The 22,570-nt window shown below is 49.8% G+C and overlaps 5 protein-coding genes across 5 annotated transcripts; 3 read left to right on the top strand and 2 right to left on the bottom strand.

Moving 5' to 3' along the window:
• Positions 1 to 2,696: 2,696 nt before the first annotated feature.
• On the top strand, positions 2,697 to 5,270 carry HOO65_070440 (Ubiquitin thioesterase OTUB1; the record flags this gene model as incomplete). The annotated part of the gene is made up of 5 exons (XM_071004894.1): positions 2,697 to 3,791; positions 3,874 to 3,960; positions 4,059 to 4,122; positions 4,181 to 5,111; positions 5,159 to 5,270. 5 exons carry the CDS (start codon positions 2,697 to 2,699, stop codon positions 5,268 to 5,270), a joined length of 2,289 nt encoding a protein of 762 aa, XP_070857158.1.
• Positions 5,271 to 5,881: 611 nt separating this feature from the next.
• HOO65_070439 (uncharacterized protein) lies at positions 5,882 to 7,244 on the bottom strand (the record flags this gene model as incomplete). Its single annotated transcript, XM_071005042.1, has 3 exons — positions 5,882 to 6,501; positions 6,565 to 6,999; positions 7,133 to 7,244. The coding sequence occupies 3 exons, from the start codon at positions 7,242 to 7,244 to the stop codon at positions 5,882 to 5,884; spliced, it is 1,167 nt and encodes a 388-aa protein (XP_070857157.1).
• Positions 7,245 to 8,490: 1,246 nt separating this feature from the next.
• HOO65_070438 (Adenylosuccinate lyase) lies at positions 8,491 to 10,354 on the top strand (the record flags this gene model as incomplete). The annotated part of the gene is made up of 5 exons (XM_071004972.1): positions 8,491 to 8,539; positions 8,658 to 8,864; positions 8,994 to 9,198; positions 9,288 to 10,113; positions 10,187 to 10,354. 5 exons carry the CDS (start codon positions 8,491 to 8,493, stop codon positions 10,352 to 10,354), a joined length of 1,455 nt encoding a protein of 484 aa, XP_070857156.1.
• A 2,527-nt stretch (positions 10,355 to 12,881) lies between these two features.
• HOO65_070437 (Cell fusion protein cfr1) lies at positions 12,882 to 18,319 on the top strand (the record flags this gene model as incomplete). Its single annotated transcript, XM_071004775.1, has 8 exons — positions 12,882 to 13,074; positions 13,142 to 13,386; positions 13,449 to 13,568; positions 13,630 to 14,426; positions 14,504 to 14,614; positions 15,080 to 16,238; positions 17,057 to 17,101; positions 17,210 to 18,319. The coding sequence occupies 8 exons, from the start codon at positions 12,882 to 12,884 to the stop codon at positions 18,317 to 18,319; spliced, it is 3,780 nt and encodes a 1,259-aa protein (XP_070857155.1).
• A 955-nt stretch (positions 18,320 to 19,274) lies between these two features.
• HOO65_070436 (uncharacterized protein) lies at positions 19,275 to 22,217 on the bottom strand (the record flags this gene model as incomplete). The annotated part of the gene is made up of 1 exon (XM_071001330.1): positions 19,275 to 22,217. The coding sequence occupies one exon, from the start codon at positions 22,215 to 22,217 to the stop codon at positions 19,275 to 19,277; it is 2,943 nt and encodes a 980-aa protein (XP_070857154.1).
• Positions 22,218 to 22,570: the final 353 nt, after the last annotated feature.

Raw genomic sequence — 22,570 nt, 5'->3', positions numbered from 1 at the left:
GAGGAAGGGAGAAAAAGGAAGGGAGAGAGGGGGAGGGGGCTTAGTTGGTGGTGGGACTTGTACCAGGCTACATGCAGAAACAGAGGTAATGTTGAGAAGCACGTCTTTTTTGGGTTTTTTTTTTCTCTTGTCTCCTCATCGATATCGATGGTGCAGTGCTGTAGCCATTAGAGAGCAAACTCGATCTTGGGTTCTCTCCCTTTGTTCATCTCTAGGCGACAGGGGCTTGTATTCTCCGAATATTTCGTTTTCTGCTAGATGCTGCACTTTAACGTTAGCAATCAATGTCCGTGTGTTCATACCAGTGATGTCAGCGATGTCAGTAGTGTCTGTGGTGTCTCTCAACAACGTGCGAGGAGCATTACAGCATCAACGCAAGCAAAGTATCACCAGTTCTCCACTTATCAGCCCCCTCCCCCCTTGTCTGTCAATTGTCTGTGTGCTCCCCGGCGGCGTCTGTGCGTAGTGCAGTGTATGGACAGTGTTGAATTTCAAGTCCCGGATCCCGCTTTTGCTTAAAGTAGTTCAGGGATGTGGCGGCCCAGTCGAAGGGAAAAGGAAGCGCACAGAGAGGGCTTCAACGTCCAAAGCTCAACTCATGGAGGGGCTCGGGTTTAGGCTCGATGAGGAGAACGGCAAAGGACCCAGGGTTCACTATGCATGAAGTGGGAAACGAGAAATAAGGTGGAAACAGGAATAAAGGAATGTGGACGTGAGACAAAGAGATAGAAATTGAAAGAAAAGAAAAGGATGGGAGAAAAGCGAGAGGGAGAGAGAGGGAGCGAGATAGTGTGAGGGGGGAGGGGAGAGTGAGGTTTGATACATGGATACATGATGGAAAAGTTTTGCTTGATATGAGGCTTGCTGCCGGAGCCCGCTGTTGCCCTAAAGTCTGGTTACAATCACAGGGGAAGGAAGGTAAAGAGATACGCAGATACAGAGGCCAAACAGGTTAAAGGTACAAAGGTACCGGCAACAAACAGACTAATATTTCAACGCAGGACACTGTACACCGAAAAAAAAATCACAGAACACAAAACACAGAACACAGAACACAAGACATAGCACGCAGTACACAACAAAGCACAGAACAAGGAGCACAAGACACAAAGCATAGAACATGGGACACTGGACACAAGGCATAGCACGCAGCACAGCACAGTACAGCCGGACCCCTTTTTGACAGATACATCGATAGTACAGGCTGTACATCATCTTGGTAGCCGTCTATTTCCTGAGGCAAGGCTGGAAGTAGCAGTAGCCGCAACCACTTGGAAAGTACCCATGTACACCAGCATACCAAGATACAAAGTAAACATATGCGTTATGATATCGACTCTTTATGTCACTTCTCATTTTACATGCTTTGTTCAGGCTTGCATCATTACGCCCATTGTTCCTTTGTCCTCTGTGCATTGTGCTGCCACGCGGTGCAATTGTTGGCTCTCTAGCTTCCCTTGGATCAAATGATTCCATAGCAAACGCAATGGCAAAGCAAAGAGGTAGACAGACAAAGAGTATCAAGTAGACCTCCACTCTGCTTCCTTCCTTTCCTTTCCTTGTTCCTTCCGTTCCTCTTTTCCAAGTTCTTTCTCTTTAGGTTGCCCAAATAGATTCTCCAGTTTGCCTTGCTCTCTGTGCCCTCTGTCTCCTTGCTCAACTTATTGTGTCGTTGCTGCGATATCTACACTACTAGTAGCTTGTTTCCGTGTGCTGATTCTTCTTTGTCCTTCCTGTTTCACAGCCTTTTCTCCGCTGCTCTAATATTCAACTGCCACAAGGAGCCAGTGTATCTACTTTGCCTCCTCCAGCCCATCTAGTATTGCCTATTTTTTATCTCCCCCTCTCCGTCCCTTCTTGTGTGCTTCCTTCCTTTACTTCCGGCCTGTCTTGTCTTGCTCTTTCCACCTGTGCCCATCTCCTTCTCGCTTCCTCTCCTACTTCCCTCTTTCTCTCTCTCTCTATTCTCTCATCATTCCTTCTCCTTCGTTTCGTGTTCCCCTCTCTTCCTATTTTTGTTGAAATTAAATCTGTTGATGTCTTGATGCCTTGCTTGATCTGCCCGGGCTTTCATAAATACTTGACCTCTTTCATCCTTGTGCTTTGTACACCGTCTCTCCACCATCTTTTTTCCTCTCTCTCTTCTTGCTCTTGCTATTGTGGGTTACTGCCTTTTAAGGCGTTGTGTGAGAATTTACTGCGGCTCTCGCAACTGCAACTTCCTTCCTTGCAGCATTTGGTTTGAACTTGCTTTTTCTGTTCTCCTTTGTGCTCACTCCTTGTGTCTTGCCCTATTAATACCAGTACAGCCTATCATTGAAGGGTTCCAGGCAGCCAAACAGGATACAGCCAACTCCAAGACTGACTGGATGTATGGCACGCACATTGAAGTTGAAACAATAGCTTTCTTTGTTGATCAGCTCCCAAAGCTAGCTATTTAGCTTCTACCTGAACTTGAAAGGATCTTCACCTTGCTTGTTTTGGGCTATTCAGCAGGGAAGTTGCCTGTCCTTGGAAATCCTTCGCCCAGTCTTCAAGCTGGGCTACTTATCTCCAAGCTTGTTTTTAATCTTGTCAAAACCAGAAGCTCAAGCCAAAGCTTCCCACTTAGCGTTGCCTGCTCCTGCCTCTTGCTGCGCTGCGCGACCCTATTTTATAGCGCTAAAATAAAAGGGAAAGAGAGCCCTCCCTCAAAAATGTTCCAGCCGCAGCTAGATCCATTTTCCACTGTTTACTTCGGTAAAACTTGTGCCGCAATGGATCTTGTGACCCCTGCAGTTACTGCTGTAGCCGCTACAGGCCAAGTCCCTGGAGCGGGTCCTACAGCGGTCAACGCTGCCTATAGACCCCCCTCCAACCCAGATTCACATGGGCCTATCCCAGGCCTGGGCCGCTGTATCAGCGCTCGCGATTATGCAGGGCTCCCCTCAGCGGGCCTTCCTCAGGGCATGGATGATTACTATCCGCCTCTGCCACACTTTGCACACCACAATCAGCAATCCAAGCCCTGCCATGGCCAGCGATTAGACGTGAACCCGAGTCAAAGCCAGTCTCAGTCTCAGCCACCATCGTCATCTTCAGCTCCCCAACCGCTTGAGATTTTTACGGAGCCTTTTCTCAACCTGCACCAGCAGTACCACCACGCTCAGCCGCAGCAGAGCCAGCGCCTCCACCACCACGGTCGTCCTGATCGCCACTATCAAAACCAACCTTCAAATCTGCGTTCGGCGCATCAGCTTCCTCTTGGAGACCATCAGCAAGAGCAGTGTCAGGATCAACTTGGCCTTGATTTCGGCTTTCCCCGCGAGACCCACTATCCTCAGCTCGTTGACCAAAGTCAATCCTCACAGCCATCATCAGCTGTTGCACATCAGCATCACTCCCAACTTCCTCTTGCTCAACCTCTAGCAACATCCGTCTCGGATACTTCCTCAGCTGCTGTTCCAAGGACTGTCAATACATCTACCTCGAGCTACTTTCCTACTCTAGAGGCAAGCCCTTGGAATTCGTCGCTTTCGCTACTCTCTGCCCCTGGCTCTTTAGCTTCCACCCCGCCCAGCCCACATTACCTGCACCCGCAGAACAACTCATCGTCGCCTACTATTGCAGCTACCATTCAGCGCGATTACCAACCTTCGATTCCTTTTTCCTTGCCGCTGCCGATTTCGCCGTTACTTTACTCATCAACCGCCATGGGCACTAGCGATGACCTGTCCCATACCGCCGCAGCTTTTGCTGACGATATTGCGGCTCAGGAAGCACTAGCTCGTGACTACCAGCCCGAACTTCAGGTATGCTTGCCTTGGATGAGAAAATTACAGAATAACAATAAAACATAGCTTGCTAATACCAATGGAATCTATCTATCTGCAGGGCCCTCTTGTTGGTGACAAAATATCTAGCGTGGCCATTACTGAGGCCTATGCCCGTGCCGACCCCGTGTACATTGAGAAGACCAGTGTATGAAACCCCCCATCACCACTAATAATCCACCGTCTATCCATCATCCCCACATCCCCATACCCTACACATTCAGTGTACTAATGTCTCCTGTCTAGGCCCTGCCTCAAACATACAGCCACTATCGTCCCATACAAGGCGACGGGAACTGTGGATGGCGCGGTATGTTCACAATTTAAAACCAAACAAACGTATGCTGCAGCTTTCTAACTCTACACAGCTATTGCCTTTTCCTATTTTGAGAAGCTCGCTGAGATTCAGGACCAGAACTTAATTCAACATGAAATACTTCGACTTATTTCATTCAATGATGCCCTGGAAAAAATTGGCGGCTACGATGCCATGCTGTTTGATGATATGGCTGAGCAGACGATCACATTGTTGAAGAATCTTAGCGCCAATATCTCTTCTCTCAGTGATAGCATGGCCCTCATCACCGCTGCCTTCAATGACGCCGACACTCAAAGCGCAATCATGTACCACATGCGCCTTTTAGCTGCTACCACCATCAAAGGTAACCCGGAATACGAACCTTTTACTGGTGGTCTCGGCCTTGCTGGCTTCTGCTCTCAAGTGATTGAACTTCCCAATCGTGAGATTGATCATCTTGGCATTGACGCCCTGGCAGCTGCTCTTCTCAGGCCTATCAACATGGTGCTTCAAATAGTCTACTTGGATCGGAGTAAGGGCACACAGCCCAACACTCACCAGATACCCGCGGATGGTGATATTAAAGTTGCCAATGAGGCTGGCCGCGCTATCTATCTCCTGTTCCGACCCGAGCACTACGATATTCTTTACAAAGGGCGCATTCAAGTCCAGATAAACAAGGTCGATGTTTCCTATCACAATGACAATAAATTTGAAAGCGCCCACAACCATCTCGCTTCCTTTGCTACGTTTGATTTCTCACAGTTGGCTATGATTCCTGGCCTTTCTAAGTTCCCTTCCCCAGCTCCCTCTATGCCTGGCAAAGTACCCATGTCCGTTGGCCATGGCTTCATGCCCATGGAGACTAATGCCTGGGGCGCCGATGTTGGCATGAGCATGGCTCCTTCTCAGAAGCCGCCACTGGTCCCTGGTTCCGCCAGGACGTCTGACCTCCGCATCGCATTTGATGCTGTGACGCCTGCAAAACCCCCGCTCCCATTGTATTTGCATATGCCTCATTCGCGTCAATCCATGACTCCTATTTCAGAGACTCCTTCCCCCACCGTGCAGTCACCCTCAACGGAAATGCTGCAGTCGATGCTGCCGCCACTCGCACGTCCAACGTCATCATCACCATTAGTATCAGCGACGAGCTCTAATGCCACACAGCAGTATCCGCTACGCTTCAGCATGCAGTACTTCCAGCTTGGAGATTCATTCAAACAGAGTCAGCCAGTTATGAGCTATAAGAACAGTCATTTCAATAGGGCGCACTTCAAAAATCCTAAGTTCACACCAGAGCAGTGGACACCGCGGGATGATGACGAATACTGATGCAAATTTCATGTCATTTTCCCTTGTTTTATTTTTTTATTTTTTCATGTATTGTTGGCTTTGCTTTTATTTATTAGCCTCAGAGGGCTGTAATTTTCGTGGGTGGTTTTGTTTTCTCTTACGTCTGTTTTATTCCAGACTCGTGCTTTGCTTTTTCTTGCCTCATTTCACCATTTGTCCTTGACCATCTGCCCATCCTCTCTTCCTTCATGGTTGCCTGAAGCCCAAAAGTACACAAAACTATTTGTTTCCTCTGCCTCTTGTTGCTTCTTGTTTCACTGGGCTTGCCACTTTGCTACTGGCCGTTGGAATTTTGTTGAAATATACTTATACTACCGCTCATTTACCGTCACCATTTGTGAAAAGTTGATCTATAGTTCCTACCACCGAACTGTCACAACACGCTAAACAAAATATACTGTCGCTTCGCACCTTCTTACTCGCCATCTCTCTCGGCCTGTAGACCCAAACTTCTATCCCATGGAGAATAAAAGTCATAAGGATGCACCGGTGTATTATCTGCTGTTTCACCAGCCTGCTCCTCTCGCCTACTCCGCTCCCGTTCCTGGGCCCGCCTCTCTAGCGCCCCTGGCACTGCTGAGCTCATTGTTAGACTATAAGATGTATCGTCTAGTTCAAGCGGCATTGCCACAGATGCAGGCAACTCAGCCTGTCGCGAGTTCGGGGGTAGCTCCTGCGGAACATCTGTAGCCCTTACCCGACGCCATAGCGCCCACGAAACTTTGGGTGAATCTAACTCGGACGCAGCGCCGGTTAGTGAGAGATAGTCTGCCGGTGTCTTTTCCCCGCTCTGGACGGCATTTGGCATGGGAGAAGACGATTGTGGACCAGGTATAGTAGAGTTAGAGTGAGGGCGGCTGGAATGCCTGCGGCGACATATCCGTCGGACGAAGAATAGTAGTGTGATAAGCAGCCCCAAGCTGGCAATGGCACCGACGGCAATTCCAGCTATGGCACCACTAGATATTCGGTGGGGAGTATGTGTGGGGCTCTCCGAGGATTCGGGCGATAGTGATGCTATGGAAGCGTTTGCGCCTAGAACGTATTTAGAGTGTTAGAACTTACTCCTTGTGTAGTTTAGGTGCTCTTGAATCTCACTATTTGATGGTGCAGGTAAGGTGGAGAACATGGATGTCGCCAACTGCACGTTTCGGTACAGCACCCCATTTTGCGCCTCTGGCGGAAGTGCAAGATCATCCAAACATGTCACTAGAACTCCCAATTCGCCAGCCACCGGCGTCGGCCCATCATCAAAATCCCAAACACGCAGTGTGCCGCACCCCGCACCTCCGCATGTAACAGTTCTTGTCGTCATGCTGGCAAACAGACGCACGCTATCGCCCTCAGCGAAGCTCATAATGGCAGCAGAGGGCATGGGTGCGGGTGTTGATAGGGCCTGAGGGTGTGGTAAGGCCAAGGCTGCGCAACTTAGGCCGCGTGAAATGGAGGTCGTCGTTAATTGATCGCTAGCAGGAAGAGAAAGCCACCGACAGCCAACAGTGCCATCCCAGGTAGTGTACTGGGCATTTTCCCCTGTACATTTAGCAGTAACGACTTGAGACGGAAAAGAGCGCGAAGTTAGTGGTCAAGGAAAAGAGTCAAATGCAATGTGTATCTAGCCATGCCATTACTCGCCAGCTTCTGTCAGGGGGCTCTAGCGACATACCTGTAGTTCCGGTTGAATATATGCCTATGACAGCAGATGCGTCATTGTCGATTGAGGCTGCCCTTATTAGAGCTGTGAAGAAAATGGCAATGCAGAGAAGAAGCTGCGCCATGATAACACCAATATCATGTTATAGCTCGTCTCAGAAAGGGCAGCAAACAAAGTTAGACCGTAGACTCAGTCCGAAAGTTTGAGCGTTCGATCAGGCTAGAAGATATGGTTCACCGCTTTTCTTTTGTCATCTACAGAATTAAAATGAGGAAAGACCAAGATAAAATTTCTTCAATTATGCCTGACCTTGGTCTCATTGTTTCGGCAACTGCTCTCGTCGTATTTCCGTCTCTGCCCTTTCATCCACATCCACAGGAGCAATCCGTCAGCGGCAACCACACACGGCATTGTTTGCGATGTCTGTGTCCCTTCCTATTCGGTGACTTGTATTCTTGTCTATGGTAACACAAGAGTTACAACTACAAGACCCATCATACCATGAGCAAACTCTTCCGAATATGGTCATAACTCCCAGATAGCACTTTACACACTACTTTTGTCGTCCAAGATACTTGGACTATATGGCGAAAGTTGGTGATCTTGGTCGTGGTTATGTGTGAATGGTTAATCGATCCTAAGTAGAACCGAAATGTAAGCGCCGCTATAGCCCATGCCGAGCGGAAGGTTAAAGGAATAGAAGAATGAGGATGAGACACGGACTGAGTACTCTTTAGTCGTTACGTTCGGTTGATCTGTCTACTAACCGATCACGAAATATTTATTAATATTCTAATGAATTAGTATCTCTAGAGTGAGACGTATAGAAAGAGAGCTATCTCATAGCCTGGTCAAGCTCGACAGAGTTTTAGTGGCTGCATATTCTATCATGACAATCGAATGACTATATGCATGGATATCGTCTTAGTTATACATTTTCTCTACCAAGCTGTCAAGATTGCAAACAACCAGTCTCCACACTTAATGTTGCCCAAGTCAGTCAATCTTTCTTCACCGCTTTCTATCCGCAGGGCAGAAAATCCAGCTACTAAAAAAAATCATTTGCCCCTCCATTTCCTTATAAGCGCATAGTCTCTATGGCGGGGTAAATTTGTAAGAGTTAGTAGTTGTCTTAGTACCCCATAAGCTCAAGTGCACCTGTAGTAGTAGTGAGCTTTAGCGGCTCTACGCTCTCAGCAAAGACTATAGCTCGCCCACTGGCTGAATTAGTTTTCTTCCCATATAGTAAAATTATTTCGCCATAATTTTCTCATTAATTTTCTTCCTCCTCTTTTCCCTCCGACCCTCGAACTTCTTTACTGTCGTTAAATCAGGTTAACTTGATTCTTATCACACACTTTTATATCACAATGGTCAATTACGACAGCTATGAGACGCCTCTTGGCGCGCGTTACGCCAGTATGTGATCCCGCACTCTCCCTCCAAAACGCCCGCGCCTTGGTACCAACCGGCAGCCGGCGGTTGTCCGGATCTCCCCGAACTAACAACACACCCCCCCCCCTCTTTTGTTGCATAGGCAAGGAAATGATGGAGCTCTTCTCGGCCCGTACTCGTGTCTCGACCTGGCGCCAATTGTGGGTATGGCTAGCCGAGGCTGAGAAGGAGCTCGGTCTAGACTTCACTGAGGAACAGATCCAGCAACTGCGCGACAATGTCACCATCACCGACGAGGGCTTCAAGATTGCTGCCGAGGAGGAGAAGCGCCGTCGCCATGATGTCATGGGTAAGTCAACCCTATTAGCAAACTAAGACCCAGCTGTAACAAGGCTTGTTGGCATAAATTATACAGCAAGCAGATCGTCTGCAATGCCGACACGCAGATACAAAGCTAACAGCCACTACTTATCCATAGCTCACGTCTACGCCTTTGGCCAGGTTGCTCCCAAGGCTGCTGGCATCATTCACGTTGGCGCCACCTCATGCTACGTCACCGATAACGCTGACCTAATCTTTCTACGCGATGCTCTGGACTTGCTGCTACCTAAGCTCGCTAAGGTTATTGATAACCTTGCAAAGTTCGCCATGGAGTGGAAGGACTTTCCCATCCTAGGTTTCACGTAAGGAAGGGCCTGTTCCCTTAAGCCATGCCTCTCAGTTGTGAAATACTAGAGTTTTCTGGTTTGTTAACAGTTAACTTTCTTCGCAGTCACTACCAGGCCGCTCAGCCCATCACCCTTGGCCGCCGTGTCTGCCAATGGGCCCAGGACCTCATGATGGATCTGGAGGACATTGAGCACGTGCGTGCCGAGCTCAAGTTCCGCGGTGCCCAGGGTGCTACCGGCTCGCAGGCCTCTTTCATGGAGGTTTTCAAGGGCGACGAGGAGAAGATTGATAAGCTAAACCAGATTCTGTGCCAGAAGGCCGGCTTCTCCGCTATTTACGATATCTCTACCCAGACCTACACGCGCAAGGTTGACCTGCGTGTTGCCAACGCCATTTCGGCGCTAGGTGCCACGGCTGTGCGAATTGCAGCTGATCTCCGCCACCACGCTCACGACAAGGTCATGGACGAGCCCTTTGAGTCAACACAGATTGGCTCTTCGGCCATGAGCTTTAAGCGCAACCCCATGCGGTCGGAGCGCATTTGCGCCTTGGGCCGCAAGCTCAAAACTATCAATGCCAACTTTGCCGATACCTTCAGCAACCAGTGGTTCGAGCGTACGCTAGACGACTCGGCTGTGCGCCGCATGGACATCCCCGAGATGTTCCTACTAGCCGACTCGATCTTGCTGTCGTTAGACAACGTTACCAACGGCCTGGTTGTTAACGAGGCGCAGTTCCGCGAGCAGCTAGCACAGGAGCTACCCTTCATGGTCACTGAAAACATCCTCATGAGAATGGTGCAGCTGGGTATCTCGCGCCAGGACGCCCACGAGGAGGTTCGCGTACTGTCGCACCAGGCGGCTAAGGTGGTCAAGCAAGAGGGAAAGAAGAATGATCTTGTAGAGCGCATGAAGTCGAACCCCTTCTTTGTAAGTTCTGAAATACTGTGGCAATATAGGTTTTCTTCTCGTAAAGCTACTTACTAATGTGTGCGAAATACAGGCTCCCATCAAGGACGAGATCGACGAGATGATGGACCCTAAGCTGTTTATCGGCCGCTCAGCCGGTATGACAGAGCGCTTCGCAGGCCCCAATGGCGTGCTCGACAAAAAGCTACAGCCGTACCGCAAGTACCTCAACTCTGCGTCGACTGCTGAGCTGAACGTTTAGAGTAGAGAACAACGGGTAGAGGGAGGAGATTGAACTGGCTGGGGACATTCGCTGGGTTGGCCAGAGGGAAAATGTGACTTTGCTTTTAGTTTTGGGGAAAAAAACTCATATATATATACTCGATTTGTGTGCTATCTTTAATAGGACGTATTTCATTTCCTGTCGAGTCGTCATTACCTTGACGATGGCCATGGCGACGGAGCTGACGGCTTCCTAAGAAATATCTCACATAATATCGGCTAAACCGCGGCTAATCCCAACGGTAAATTGTGCTTACTAATCACGGACATAGGTGCGTAGTTTGGCATGCTCTTTACATGTCGCCAAAGAGCAAACATGAAGATAATTCGATCTACAGTACTTCTTACTCCAAATCAACCCACGAAGAATAATTTGTCAGTCCCTGATTACAAGGCCCCTCTCCTTTCCTTTTCCATTGTCTACAGCTGTCGTCATCCCTCTCCCTCCCCTTTTGCCAGCTAAGCCCAGCCCATGTATCCATGTCGGCCCCTCTTTATAAAGGCAGTCTGAAGAGTTGTTTTTTAGTTGATAGCTGACAAGAGACGAACAAGGAGACAAGGCAAGGCCAAAGCTTTCGTCATTCGGGACTTGCATTTCGCTTTCACCATCGCTCAGCCCTGAAACAAGCGGCCGTCGTATTCTTCTGCGCTGCTATTGAATCTGCAGTCGAAAAAAGGACACGCCGAGAGGGGGCTGGCTATACCTTGCTCTGAACAGTCCCCTTGTTGATCCATCAGGGCACTTTCTTTTTCCTCTTCCTCTTCTTTCTTCTGCTTGGCAGATGTGAAATGGACAAGGGACGACCAAGCCTAGTCCAAATCTTGAAACGAACGGACTCTGTGTTGACCAACTTAACCTGTTCCATGTCCTTCTCTTTCCTCTTCCCTCCAACAGTATAAACCCCTGAAAGCTGTACACTTTCGTGTCTTCTTTCCAGCTTCTTTTTTTCGACCAAGTTTCCTTTTTCTGATAGGAGCAAACAAAGCACAAGAAGCCAGACCTCTTCTGTGTTCCTCAGTTTCTACCTTTATTGTTCTGCTGGTGTTCTCGATCATTTCCTATTCGGTCTCCCCTACCATAGAAGGTCAGTTAAACTTTCAGATCCTTATTCCCAGGAAAAGTCGACCTGCAGGAAGAAGCTCAAGCACCTCCTTTATTCCAAAGAAAGAAGAAAAGAGATAGCAGAGGAGGGGGGGGGTCCTCTCTCCTTTGTTGGTGTCTGTCTCTCCACCACTTCAGTTTCCCTTGGTTTGATCTAGGCCTGCCCTTTGTTTGCCCGCTTTTTTCTCTTCTACTCCTCCTTCTTACACTACCCTTCCTTTATCTGTCTGCATTCTGCAGATCTCCTGAAAACCTAGTTTAAACTTTACTGTGCCCTGAATTCACCAGGACTCCAAGCACACAAGTCTCAAGGCTTCATTCAGTCAGTCTTCCAACCCTCAGTTCTTGTCGTGTTCTGTGCCGTGGGCCACTCATCACTTGTCACCACTTGAAACAAGCCAGGGAGGCAAGGGAGAGAGGAGAACCAGACTATCAGTGTATTCTACCCATACTTGCACAAATCTTTACTAGATCTCTTTCCCGGCAGAATTCTCCCTTATAGATTTCCCCCCCCCCTCTCCCTCAACTTACGCCATTTGTCACGAAAGCAGCCCACTGAAACCATACCTTGATCCCATCACAGGTGAGGTGATTTCCGAAGCACCTCTTCCTATATTATTGCCATACATAATAGGATTTCTTATTGGTCCCTTTCCCTCTCCCCAGACCAAGACTGCCGCCCATCACTACCATAACTAAATTTCCACTGCAACCCCACCAACAAATCAACAGCGGTCACCCAGCAAGCTAATGTACAGCTCAACAGCCAGAACACCCAAGTCTTGTCCTCCACCTAGTCTTCTCGCTTCTTTTATTTTTTGTCATCTTGCTTGCTCATTCTGATCTGATCTTTCTGTTACACTGGACCCGGATCCACGCCGCGCAGCAAGGGGAACAAAGGCACAAGAGCAAGAGATTCTCATCATAGTAAGTCTATGCACATACAACACACCAACTAACAACGGTTCCTATTCCTCTTCCTGGTCCTGTTTCGTTTCCCTTCTCCTTTTATTTTCTTTTCTTGCTCTCTTGCATTATCGACCGCTTCTCAAGCCGTCAAGCTGCGCTCGCTCATCTTTGTTCTCTCCATTCTTCTATTTCCTACTGTTTATCTTTGCTCTCTTGAAACACACCCAAAACCTGCACTTTTATACTCACCTTCGTCGGCCTCGTTTACCTTGCCTTGCCATAATTATTCGTCATATTGCCCTTATTCTTGTTCTCTATCTTTATTTGCGCTAGTCTTGACTTCCACATCACTTACCACCTTGCCTTGTACCCCGTTCCTGATCATATCGGTCTACACTATACTTTTTCTTCCCTTTGCACAGCGACGGAAATTAAACAGACACACTCTCCCTTTCTCACATTACGCCCTTTTCTTTGACATCTCTGATCACCTGTCATGCGAGGCTCTCGGATACGTCGTCTTAAACGGACCATGACTGACTTCCACATATCTATTGCATCAGCGCTATCTCACAGCACTACGCCGGCTCTTCCTCCTATTAAGTCCACCATGAGTCTCAATATACCAGCCAAGCCTAGCGATATCAGCACAATCCTGAACACGCTCGAGGCACAAGGTTCTAAATCTGGTATGCCCGTCTAATTTACACCCTCATCCCCTTCATATGCTCTAGAACCTAACCTAGGAACTCCTAGATGACGATGCGCTACTAAAGCAGTTACATCTTCTTACCCGCACCACAAAAGCTTCGGAGCTAGGTGCTCTTCTCTCAGAAAATGCCATCAACATCATTTCCAAGATTGCCTTTGTAAAAGGCAAGCCTACCCTACGCAGAAGGGCAGCATTGCGGTGCTTAAACAACATTCTAGTTTTACAGCCGACTCTAAGGCGGTATTTCACCGAAAAGGGTCATGTCTTGAGTGTCATCGACCTCCTAGCCGTAAGTAGAACCATGTCTCACCTACGTCACTTGCTAACCAAATAAATACTCGCGCCTTACAGGAAGGTGATGAAGAAGACGAACTGCCTTGTGCCAGTCTCATGATGTTTAGTTTGGTTGGAACTGGACTAGACCTGGGTCCACAGTTAGAAAAAGGCAAGCTGGTTAATGCCATTTCAAAGGTACGTCTTTCCCCAAGATCAACATAATATATATTACCCAACCACTGACATATATTTCTAGGCTGTCACACGCCATTCCAGGACTTCAAATGTACCCACAGCAGACCCATCATCACCCGGAAGCGCCATTCTAAAGCTTTTATCCACTCTCGCTTTAATGTACGAAAAGCAAGTCGATAAATTCTCCCCCACCACTTCGCCGCTATTCGATCTTCTCACCAAAGTTGCTATACCTAAGGACGATCCTCTTCAACCACCAGTCACTCTCCTAATCAACTGTCTCTTCGCTATTCCGCTACCTAACAACTACACTTACTCGAAAGAGAGCGTCGCTCGCCTAATCGAGCTCCTCGAGCTTAGTCTTGCTGCATATGAAAAGGACAACACCAAAGTTGACAGGGATATCTTACCCTTAATGCTTACTATTTTACGACTTTCCGAATCATCAGATAAAGCAGCTAAACAGGCTGTGTGCGACAAAATATTCCCGTCTGAAAAAGACCGTGAAGAGGCGCTTGGCCGTGGGACCACACTTCCGCACAAACTGCTTCACCAAGTTTCGAATCCCATAGCCGCCAATTTCTGTCAGACTACACTCAATATCTACTTTGAATTAGCCGAGAGAAGTCCGCAGGCCTTTGTTACGGTCGTTGGCTTTGGTAATGCTGCAGGTTTCCTTGCTTCCAAGGGCATCAAAATGTCAGAGAGCGACATTAACCAGAACAATAACGGCCCAAGCTATGCGATTAATCCTATCACGGGACAAAGGCTTGACATGGAAGATGTTTCCGATCTACCTGAAATGACAGATGAGGAGAAGGAGCGCGAAGCAGAGAGATTGTTTGTGTTGTTTGAAAGGTATGTCTTACTTTCTGTTTTTCAAGTCCCCTTTTAAAACAAAAAATGACCCCCATACTAATAGATGTTCTCTCTAGATTACGGGGTACTGGCGTTGTTGATATTGAAAATCCAGTCACCAAAGCCAAACAGGAAGGGCGATTTGAGGAGCTCCCTGATGATTATGAGGAGGATGAGGATACCAAGAAGTAGATGGACCCTTGAATGTAGTAGTGTACGACCATTTGCCATGAAACTCTCCAACGAGATTTGTAAAGACAAGTTTGTGCATCCAATCCAGTCTAAGGCATTCAAGAATCGTGATGCTAGACCTAAATAATCCAGCCATATACGTCATTACCCGCTCGGGCGCATCAGATAAGACGGGCCTTCGGCTAAAGCTCGGCAGTAGTGCAAGTGACTTTGTGGGTACAAACAACCAAGCAATTTCTTAGTGACGACTCAAAGCTCCTCAATCACAATCAAGTCCGCCACTTACCAATTGCCATTGTTGATGCTACTATCACGCCTAGGACAAAGTTCCTTTTCGTCCCCAGAGAAATGTCGAATGCGCTCGTCACACGGACGTCCGCCGTTCTTGACACAATAGCCGCCACATCTTGCCAAAACTTACATCATTACCCCCGTCACCATGCACTACAACGCACAATTAGACCCTCCTCCCTGAGGCCGAGACAAATCTCGATAACTAGACAAAGCTATGCAACCGATGCGTCCAAAAAGAAGACCAAAAAGAGATACATCATACCTACAGCTGTCTCGACTCCACCGCGGCGTGACCCATACATGTTTCCAAAGGCACGCGAGTGGGCGACAGCCGTCGGCATCGGCACTCCAGTATCCCTACGGCCCTTCAAACTAGTTCTGCCGCCGCATCTGCGTGGTGTGGGATTTGCGCCCAAATACTCGCCACTTCCGACGATCCGCAGCACTGATATGCCGGTATACTTTTCCGCACTCGAGCACCCAATGAGTGCGTATCACATGCTCAAGTACGAGCGCAAACTAGCCACCCATTCGCTATTTCTCTACGTCCATGTAGGCGTCACGGCACAGCCGGTCGTGCGCAACTATGTCGAGCGCTGGGTACGCGACGCCATTTGGGCAGCGATGCAAGAAAAGGGCTATTCCAATACAGGCCGCGTGCTCCCAGAGGGAGAGATGCCACCAGGCATCACTCCGCCGAACCAAGATATGTGTGGCACGCTACTAGTCAAGATCACAAACCCATCAAAGATAGTTACGTTAAAACGTAGCCAGAGTCTAGAAATCGGTCGACATGTTGTTCAAACTGTGTTGCGGGAGCTCGCGGCCCAGGCACATCCCAATCGGTTGCTCCAGCCCGTCCAGTTCCCGGCTGACTTCTTACCACATTACAAGAAGAAAGCACTACTAGCGCAAATTGAAAAGGAGTGGGAGGAAGAAAGTAAGGGTATGCCGCGCGTGAAGAGCGTTGAAGAGAAGCTGGCCGACGCTATTGCGGACAAGGAAAACTTCTACACTATATCAAAGTCATCAGAGTCACAGGCTGCTTCAGGCGCGGCCAGTATACTAAAGAGATCGAGGAAGGCTATAGCTACACCCCCTCTAGGCGAAAATATATCAAGCACACAAAAAGCGCATCTCGCTGAAGAAGCAGAACTTGTTTCTGAGATAAAGAAACTATGGACCAATCGGTCAAGCACCTCGAATACCAGCGCATCCAAGTCTGTTGCGGCAGACTCTAAGTCGGCCCCAGTTCCGAAACAGCCACCAGTGTGGAATGCAGACGAAATCGAGCGAAGGTGGAACGAGGCGGGAACACCCAGGACGGTAAGGAGGGGATGGAAACCTCGGAATATCTTTTAGATTTGTTTGGAGCTAGGATTTGCGCATACTTTGGTGGAACTTGTCCATATAGCATTAAATCTAGGCCATGGCATTGATTCGTTGCAGACTCATCGCGGACCCAGTCGACGCAATAGAAGACATAAATAGTGACGCCACTTGTGCGCCACACATATGCCACACATTCAGCCAAGTGGCACGGGCCCACTTAAACCGTGTGCTGGATGGACACAGCTTCACAGAGCTCCAGGCTCTTGCCTTAATCCCTGGCCTTCTTGGCCTTGGCTTGTGGCTTTGGAGGGGGCAAGCCTATCTTCTTCTCTTTGATTCACCACCTCGCTCTCCCACCCAGAAGAGGACAAATTGAGAGCTTGACAACAACCCGGCTAAATCGCATCACGGTCTTGACCACAAAAATCGCTGAATTTCGTGCCATTCTTTTTCTCTTGCCTGTTTGTTAAGCGGTTCGTTTATTTTTGCCTGCTCCTCCATTGTGCTTGGTCCCTTTACCTAGACGCGCAATCTTCAATAAAAGCTTGGGCTTGTTGTTTTTTGCCAAGGTGACCGACCACGATAGTCTCTTCCGCTTTCTTCGCCTCGCCTCGTCTTGTTACCATTTTTACGATCCAAACGTCGCGCTTGTGATTGCCATCAAGTAGCGAGAGCCCCTGTGCTTTTCTGCTATCTATTCCTGTTTGCCAATCTCTATCTCCGATTTACTACATACCGGCCGCCTACCATCACCTCGCGACAGATACTCCCTCTCCTCTTTGAATATGTTGGTTTCTCTTACGGTCGGCAAGGTCGACGCTGGTGTCACTGTGCTCCTAACGCCTGACAAGCGCTTGGTATGTCCTTGGATATTGTGACCTTGCCTATCAATTGGCGCTAGTTCACTCTACGTTCCCCGGCCCTATGAACTTCAATCACTAACCTATACCACTACGTATTGTCAGATTGAGTTTCCGTCCATTTTGCTTCCACCCGGTATTTCCTCCGGCAGTATCGTTGACATTACAGTTTCCCGCAACACTGGGTCCGAATCCGCTTCTGACAAGGCCTTCCAAAGTCTTCAAGACCGCATTTACGGCTGCTTCGGAGCCTCTGAGCCTACCACCCCAGTGCTGCGCTGCCGCAATGCCACCCAGACTTCAGTTGTACTCGAATGGGACCCCATACACCTAGCCACTGCCGAACTCGTCTCACTATCGCTATATCGCAACGGCCAAAAGGCCGGCAACATTCCACGACCATTGGAAATGCATAGCACCAAGATTAGCGGCCTAGCCGTTGACACGGCATATACATTTCACTTGGTCCTGCGCACGACCGCCGGTACGTACTCGAGCGAGCAGGTCACTGTGCGTACGCACAAGATGACGGACCTAAGCGGCATCACGATAACGGCCGGTGCTATGCCCCCCAATTTCCGCGAGGCATTGACGGCCGCTGTCGAGCGCATTGGCGCCAAACTCGTTGACTCCGTGCGCATTGACACGACGCACTTTGTCACAACTGAGGGCCGTGGTGTTGCCTGGGAAAAGGCCGTCGAAAACAATATCCCCGTCGTACGGCCCGAGTGGGTTGAGGCATGCGAACGTAGCGGTCGCATTCTAGGCGTTACCAAGTTCTACCTTGATGCCGTCCGTACAGGCCCACCCATGGGGTCGACACCACCTGCTGCTACCCAACAGCACACGCAATCAAACAGGTCCTCGGTGGGCCCAGCTTCAACGAGCGGCGTGTCAGCATCCGCGTCCCCAGCCCCAAGTAGTTCACAAAAGCCTTTGCCACAGGAGCCTTCAAGTGAGAATAAAGATACTACCACAGCGGCAGATGCAGCAACGCCAGCCGAAGCCAACAGCGATAGCGGTAGAGACGAGGAACGAGACAAGGTACGAAAGTCACGATCAGAAAGCAGCGCCCCTGGTGACGATGACGGCAGCCAACGGTCGTCGTCATCTTCGCGGCAAAATCTGGCGGTGAGACCGGCACCGACGATTGAAGATACAGATGAGGACAAAACAGGATCAGAGAGGACATCCTTTCAAAATATTGCGCTATAAGGGGGAGGGGGAAATTTGAGGGGCTTAGAATGTGGGTGGATGACGCAGGGGGGAGGCTATATCGGATGTGGTTAAGTTGTGTGTAACAATGGATAGTTCTTACTATTATTAACTCTAGAGTCTGGGTTGGCAAATTACGTGGCCCCCATCATTAAGCCCTTTTTACATGGATGGAAAGAAGATCAAAGCTTCAGACTCAGTAGAAACAATCTGCAAATGTATTACGAGAGCGTTCAGAACAGTAAGATACTAAGCAGAAGAGACAGAATAATAAAGATGAGGACATTCAGATCGAGAAGAGACAATAAAAAATAGGTGGCCCAAGATATCAAGAGGTAGTGGAGTCAAGAAGAGAAATCAACGGAGAACAAGGATGGAATACAAAGCAGAAAACGAGTTGAATAGAACGAAAGAACGCACAAGTAAAAAGAGCCACCACCGGAATGGAGTGGCTTTACCGCGAACAGAGTAAAACAAACGACAGCCATCAGAAACGATCATCCAACCGTTCCGTCCCAATTGAGCAAAAGAAACGCTATAAAGAGGAGAAATAGAAGACAGTAGCAAGAGCAGAAACAAGAAAGAAGATAATAGACGCAATAGAGAGAGTGTGTAGTGGGGATGTGAAGTGAGTGTGTGACTAGGCAGAAATATGATGAAAATAAGATATAGACAGGCGAATAATAATGAGGTTTTTTTCCACTTGCCCGGTCTTAGTCAGTATGAGATAAGAAGTGTGGTGTGACATGACATATGAAATAGCGGAAGGAGGCAGACCAAGACCGGGAAGGAAAGTGTAGTTGGCTTTTTGAGGGAAGTTGCAGGCGGGAGTAAACCAAGCACCAAAACGAGGGAAGGCGCAAACAGGCAAAGAAGCAGACAGAATAGGAAAGAGCGAAGACGTGGTGGTGAAAGCTTCAACGTGTCATCTTTTATCACTAGCCGCATCATTCCCCTACTCTGGCCCTCTGCTCAGTCTGAAAGTCCGCTCACCATACACCGAGCTATCCGGCGTGCGGGGATTTGACTGGTTCTCTAGAGTCTCCATGACGATACGGGAACGTCTCTTTTCCGCGGCCTCAGTCATCCACTCAACAACACGACCTTCGTAGAGAGTCATCAGGGTGCGATCAAGATTGGCTAGTGCTGGCTCCAGTGCCTTGACGACCGCGTTGCCGCCAGAGCTGAGCTCAAGCTTGCGAAGCCGTCTCTCCATGTCGTGGAGATCGTAGGCCTGCACTGTGCGGCGTGATACACGGTTGTGGCTGTGTCTGGCAAGCGGGGCTGATGCTGTGCTCATCACCGTCTCGGCTACTGAGCCGCGAGAGTCAGGCCTTTCGTTGTCCGAGTCAGAGTCAGAGCTACCCGACGATCTGCGCATCTTTTTAAACCGACGCTTAGACCGCGACAGTTCTTTGCCATGAGCCTTGTCCTCCAATGCCGGCGCACTCTTGGAAATGGAAGGCACCTGGTGGGGAGTCAGGTCGACGATGACCATGACTGAGCTCATGCTAGGCGCCACAGCTGACTCGAGAGGACTCTGGACTGAATTTCGTGATCCCTGAGATCGCACAGAGCGTGCCCGCTCGATGTCGCGCATCTTCTTTTCACGTACACGTTCCTGTCTGTTTTTTCTCCACTCCGTTGACGCCTTGGCACGAGTGCTTTCGGTCGACGAGAATGTCTTGTTCTCGCGGCGACTGTTGGCAGAGCTTGACGCCGCAGAGGGTGCAGCAGAGTTAGACGTCGCCTTAGCCACATTATCGTGCTGACGAGAGCGAGATGACGGTAGCTGCAAGCTTGTCTTGGACGACGACGCAGAATGCATGCTACCACCAGTAGTCTTGTTCCGTGATGGAACGTCACGCTCAGGTTCATCGCGCTCAGCAGCCATGCGGGCGGCTTGCATCTGCGCTAGCTTGGCCTTCTGGGCAGCAATCGGAGGGATGTCAGGCACGGGGCGCACAGGCCTCGGGTATGCAGATTGGAGCGAGATAGACTGTCCATCCAAGATCACTTGGTCAATGGACTCAGTAGTACGAGCAAAGCCACCGGACACAGTACCATTACGGCGGCGGGGAATCTGGACAGTGGTGGTAGTGCTAGTGGCAGTGGACGTGACAGTGATGTCCTTGTTAGCATCTTTGGCCATGGACATAGACATTGCCTGTTGCTGCTTCATTTGGGCCAACATTGAAGTTGATCTGCGCGGCACCATGCCAGGCCGTTGGCCACTTTCACTAATTGTAGGCGTAGACGTGGCACTGGTAGTGGCAGTGGTGACAGAATCAGCATATGTGTTGGACCCACTGTCACTCCCGCTCTCAGTCGCAGGCCGCGATACAGAGCTTTCATTGCCAATCGATTGGGAGGGTGTGTGGATGGCGTTGCGGCGGCCAGTAGACACTTGGGTGTCCGGCTGTGGCAGATGGGACTGCATGGATACAGCCGGCTGAGCAGCGCTTGTAGCAGCGACGGTGGCAGTAGAAGCTGCTGCTGCTGCTGCAGTGGACTGGGTGGTGATGGCAGATAGGGAGGAGACGCGTGGGCGTGAGGGGGGAGGAGAAAGCGAGAGCGGGTGTTGAGAGAGCGGGCCGCGGTGAGGCGAAGGTTTACACGGCTTTTGTGGCGTCTGTTGTTGTTGTTGTTGGTGTTGGTGGTGGTGGTGGAGTTGCTGTCGCTGCTGGGATGAAGACGAGGGCAGCAGCTGAGCAGGCTGGCTGTTGCTCTGGTTTTGGGAGAGGCAGGGACTGAAGGGATCGGCCTCCAGGGGAATGGAAATGGCGATGTAGCGGTGGCCGGCGATGGTAGTGCCAGCAACAGCAGTGTCAGGCAGCTTGATGGGCGGCTGGTTCTCGTCAGCTATGCGCTGCGCTTCATAGTCCCGCTGCTGCTTGAGATAGGCCTCGACCTGCATTGTAGACTTGGAGTTTGTCATTGTCAAAGGCTTGCTCCATTTCTTGAGTCTTGCAAGAGTGCTTGAACTCCAGCGTTTTTTCTCTGACTCGGCAGAGGCAATGGCAGAAGAACCCTTCGCCCCTTTTTCAACAAAACCCTGCGTCCAGCTTGCACTTTTACTTTTATCACCCCCCCTGGCTGCAACGGTGTTGGCTTTGGCGTTGAAATGAGCTATAACCCCTGCAGGTTGGTTCCAGCCGTAGTCTGGTCTTTCGTCGGGGGGTACGGGACCAGGAGCGACAGGGATTATTCTGCCCAGACGCTTTTCCTCTTTGGAGGTAGGGCCGGTTGGTAGGGCGGGTATTCTGGGCAGTCCACTAGCGGGAGTGGTGTTTGTGTTGGCAGTGGCACTGGTACTGGTACTGGTAGCAGTGTTGCTAGAATTAGTGGCATTGCTAGTGCTGCAGGAGTTAACGGCAGAATTAGCTGTCTTTTCCAGCAGCAATCCAGCAGATGAAGAGGGTCTTATTGTGCGCTGGGGAAACGGGCAGTCGGCTTGGAGAGGAGCATAAGTGGTTTTTCCTTTCGCACTAGAGCTTCGGGGTCTTATAGCCGCAATCACAGAAGCCGAAGAGGCGGCAGAAGATGTGGATGGCCGTGTTCGTGCTCTATGTTTCGGCAGGGGCGAACCGAACTGCGAGATCATAGACACGGGAGGAGGAGAGGATGGTCTTGGGGGGCGGGATGGAGTGGTAGCTGTGATGGAGGGGAGGGAATGCGAATGTGGAGGGGCCGTGGCTGAGGCGGTGGGTGAAGCTGAAGCACCGGCAGTGACAGTCGCCGTGACAGTTGGGAAGCAGGAGCCCTTGGAGCCCGATGTGTTGGGCGTGGTGCTGTACGTTGGGCGGTAAGGCGAGTCACTGGAAACAATGGTGGTTCTACGAGTCACTGCCACCTTTGCAACACGGGGAGGATCGTGGGTGTCGTGATGCATCGTCATTTCATGATCAAGGGCGTCAAGCCATGAGAGCAAAGAGGAGGGGGAGGGAAGGAGGGAGAGGGAGAAGAGGAGGGCGTAGCCAGACAGACGTCGATGTGAGGAGGGTGTGAATGGAGGTGTAAGTGAATTCACGCAAGGTGTAAGTGGGTGAGATCGTGAGGGAGGAGTTACTAGTGAGAGGGACGAAGAGGGGGGAAAGATGGGAGAAAAAGAAAAAAAGGAAAGAAAATAAAGAAGACAAGCTTCGAGGTGGAAGTGAGACAAAGCGAAGCCCAAGACGCAGACGAGAAGTGCAGGGAAAAGCAAGACTCGACAATGGCAGAAAGAAAGGGACACCAAGAGATCGAGACAAG

Source organism: Ceratocystis lukuohia (assembly GCF_044167205.1).
Source record: "Ceratocystis lukuohia strain C4212 chromosome Unknown Supercontig7_pilon, whole genome shotgun sequence".
Classification (NCBI taxonomy): domain Eukaryota; kingdom Fungi; phylum Ascomycota; class Sordariomycetes; order Microascales; family Ceratocystidaceae; genus Ceratocystis; species Ceratocystis lukuohia.
The sequence above is the reverse complement of the archived record's forward strand: the minus strand, read 5'-3'. Positions and strand labels throughout refer to the sequence as shown.